General features: G+C 57.0%; 1 protein-coding gene across 1 annotated transcript; it reads left to right on the top strand.

Annotated features, from left to right (window-relative positions):
* Positions 1-503: 503 nt before the first annotated feature.
* Positions 504-3415, top strand: Cd164l2 (CD164 molecule like 2). Its single transcript, XM_057785535.1, has 5 exons — positions 504-591; positions 963-1124; positions 1226-1297; positions 1692-1740; positions 3271-3415. Exons 1-5 carry the CDS (start codon positions 504-506, stop codon positions 3413-3415), a joined length of 516 nt encoding a protein of 171 aa, XP_057641518.1.
* The last annotated feature ends 443 nt before the right edge of the window (positions 3416-3858 follow it).

Here is a 3858-nt window from a genome sequence, read left to right as displayed (position 1 = left end):
GAAAAACTCAACAAAACACAGTTGCTATGTTGACAAGCCTGGCCTGGTTCTCACAGTGATCCACCAGTCTCTGCCTCTCAAGTGCTGGGATTAAGGAGTGCACCACAACATTGAGCCTCTCTACTCCTTTCTTGTTGTTTTGCTTTTCAAGAGAGGGTTCTCTGTGTAGCCGTGGGTGTCCTGGAACTTACTCTGGAGACCAGGCTGGCCTCGAACTCACAGATTCTCCTGCCTCAGCCTCCGAGTGCTGGGATTAAATTTGTGTACCACCAGCGTCCGGCTGCCCTTAGTGACCCGGCAGATCCCCACCCCTTTTGTTCAGTCCCGCCCTAAATCGTCGAACACAGCCACGCCTACCGGCCATACCCACTAACCACGCCCCTGTCTGACCACGCCCCCGTTGTCCAGTTCTTACTCTGGCATGCTCGGCGAGTGGAGTCAAGAAAGGACGCACCACAGCAGCTGTCCGGTCCGCCGACCCCCAATCCCGGCCCCCGGCGCCCATGGCCTCACCCGGACCCCGCGCCTTGCGTGCTGCGCTCTGCAGCGGTTGTTGTTGCCTCCTCCTGTGTGCCCAGCTGGTTATAGCTGGTAAAGCTGGGCAGGGCCTGATGAGGGGGCAAGGCAGGAGCAGGTGGAACAAGTACATTTTGGTTTCCTGTTCATGCACATCTAGGCTTGGGGGAGGGAACCTTTTTCGACGTCTTTAGGGCTCCAGGAGTGTGTTGAGACCACTGTGCGTATTTACAGGCTCTAGGTGTGGGGGGCTAGGAGAGGGCGGATGTGTGGAGGAGGTGATTCCAAATGCCCCTGGGGATTTGAGGAGTACATAAAGGAAGAAGTTGGGGGGAGGCAAGGGAAGCTCCAGGCCTCTGCAGAGGGGCAAGTAGCAGTGGGGGAGGTGGGGCAACGTGGTACCTAGCACTCTGCGGTTTTCCTCCCATTTCCACCCCCACTCCCAGGTAAAGGAGCCCCAGGCTTTGGGCGGAGAGCCTTGATCGGCCTGAACTTCTGGTCGACTGTCCGTGGGGGCTGCAAACACCTGTCACAGTGTGAACGCTGTGTGGACAGAGCCCACAACCTCTCCAATTGCGTCTGGCAGCAATGCGGGCCAGAGGAGCCAGGTTCGTCGCTGGGCCCTTCCCGAGCCCACCCTCCTGTCTATATGGCACCCTAACCTCCCAGCTTTCTCCCCAAACCTCTTCCCTGTTCCTTCTCCCACCAGGACATTGTGTGGTCCAAGCTGAAGTGGACAAGGAGGGTTGCCCTGTCTATAACCGGTCAGAGTCATGCCCAGGTAAGGGTGTTCACTCTAAGCCCACAGGAAGGAAGGGGAGTCAGGTGTCCCCAGCCACGGACTACTTCCAGGAGGCACTAATTTATTTCAGGGAGCGGACTGCACCCACGAACAGCTGGGCCCTTGTCCACGATCAGTTGTACCTTGCCCTGGCTGGTGTCCTAGCCTATAAATTGGTCCAGGTGTGCCCAGGAGTTGAGCGAGTCAGGCACAGTGAGGTGTTTGGGATGGAGGGGTCTTCCTCAAACAAGTGGCATCAGAGATGGGGCCCAGCTGGGGGAGGAGACTGGATGAGCAGGCGTGAATGGGCAGGGGTGCAGTCTGAGTGGGAGGTGGGACTAGGCTTCCTGATCCCAGGCAGAGCTGTTTCATCCTGGACCCCCTGTCTCCTCAGCATCCCACCACCATCCCACCCATGAGCCGAAAACAAGCACAACAGGTAGGCTCCTCCGTGGGGAATGGGGGCGAGGATGGTGGCAGTGGGGCAGGCAGCCTGGGGGCCCAGGCACTGGCATGCTCTATGACCTCAGTCCTCTGAGTTCTCCAGGCCTGTGAGATGGGTTTGGGCAGACACTTGCCTCACAGAGCCGTGAGGGTTTATGAGGCTGTGTAAGGCCCACTTCACAGTCTGATGCAGCAGGATCAAAAGCAGTCAGGAAATGGCAGCTTCTGTCACAGGTTCTGGGAACTCAGGGTGACCCCTCCAGATCCCTGCTTGGAGCTGAGGAGGTGTGGCTCCAGGTGCTAAGAGATGCCCTTGGAGACCATCTGCTGCAGGCTGAGGGCCCCAAAGCGGGTTCTCAGAAGAGCAGGGGAGGAACCCCTCCACCTCTAGGTCTCCTCTCCCCTTCCAAGGCCTAGAGGTCACTACACTTAGCCAGGATGGCTGAAGAGGCTCTTGGTTAATTAAAGCCGGAAACTGATCTTAAAGGATAAATTATTGATGGTTCAGCTCCCTCGACTCGAGCCCCAGATCTGCTGTGCCCAGCTCAGTTCTTCCCTTTCTGTCCTCTCTCCCAGCATCCTTCTCTGCAGCTCTCAGCTTCAGCCGCAGTGGGGGGGCCACCCCTCCCACTTCTGTGTCCTTGGATTCTGCACTGTCCACGTCCTCTGGGATGGAGACCCCGTTCCCAGTTGGGCCCCTTGTCCATTGTCCCAGAGTGATCCTCCGCTTACCAGTGTTTTCCTGCCCTGGGCACCTGGCCCAGGGCCTGAAATCAGATCTCTGGTCAGAATCAATGGGTAACGTGGTCTAGCTGGTAGCTACCAAAGCCTGGACTAGTAACTCAGTCCTAAGACCTTCCCTGCAAAGGGGGAAGGGCAGAGGGAAGGATCAGGGGAGCCTGGGAGGTGACAAGCCAGGTCTGGCTCATGATTTAGTCTTCATTGTCCCCTCTATAGGCTGCTATCCCTGGGCCGCCATCTCTCCTGTTCCTTCCTCTCTTGGCGAGAACTCCAGGCTAGAGGTTCTGAGGGACTGTGAATTTAGTCTGCCCCAAGCCGTGGCCTTAGCTGCAAGGAGGTCTGGTGGCTGAGTTCCAGGTCATCCTTCCTCTACTGGGCTAATGAGGGACAGGAAGGGTGCAGTGGCACTTGGTCACTGTTGGTTCTGGACCAGGAGGCCCAGAGAGGGTGCATGACAAAGCTATGGAGCAAGTCAGGAACAGGGCTGGGCAAGGGTCACCCTGCCCAGCCTCAGCTATCCCTTCCACCAGCTTGCAGGATTTAAAGAGCTTGAAATGGACTGACCTCCTCTCTCTCTCTGTGTCTCTGTCTCTGTCTCTCTCTCTCTCTCTGTGGCAAGGTCTCCACGCCCGAACTGTAACTACAGCCCTCAACTGGACGATGGAGCCCAGTAGTATGGGCCCCATCTTGAGATCTTGAGGACTGAAGGGCGCCTTGGGGTGTCAGATGTGGGATCTGGGTCTATGGAGGCCTGTTGTAACCTCCACTCTGCCTCACCCTACAGAGAGTCCCCTAGTCCCTGAAGCCCACAACCCAAGTTTTGACCCAGCCAGCTTCACTGGGGGTGTTGTACTGGTGCTGAGCCTGCAAGCCACAGCCTTCTTTGTGGTGCGCTTCTTCAAGATCAAGAACAACAATTTCCAAACATTGTGAGTACCTGGCCAGCAGCGGAATCCAGCCACCTTCCCTATTCCCTCCTGCCTGGCAACCTGGCAACCATTCTCTATGAGGAGGTCACAAAGACAGTGACTACCCTCCTAACATCCCCCATGGGAGCAATACCCCTTCTTTCTCTAACTGAGCTTCTCCCTGCCAGATGCTGGGTGGGACCTGGACTCAGCCCTCAGAGTTCAGTGTCTGAGGGTCCGGCTAAGCCTTTGTGTTTTTGCCTCCTCATGCGGCCAGAAGGGAAGAGAACCAGTAGGCGACAGTCCCAGTCCCAGGCCAGTCCTCAGCCCCCTGCAGCCATGAGCAGCAGCCAGGGCCGTGTGCACAGTGTGGTTTTCTCAGAGGAAGGGGCCTTGCCAGGCTTTGGTGTGCCTGCTTGTGTTCTGGGGCCAGTTGTGAAGCTTGCATTAAAGTGTTTATTCTTTCAG

This window comes from Chionomys nivalis, chromosome 11 (assembly GCF_950005125.1).
Source record: "Chionomys nivalis chromosome 11, mChiNiv1.1, whole genome shotgun sequence".
NCBI classification, from domain to species: domain Eukaryota; kingdom Metazoa; phylum Chordata; class Mammalia; order Rodentia; family Cricetidae; genus Chionomys; species Chionomys nivalis.
The sequence above is the reverse complement of the archived record's forward strand: the minus strand, read 5'-3'. Positions and strand labels throughout refer to the sequence as shown.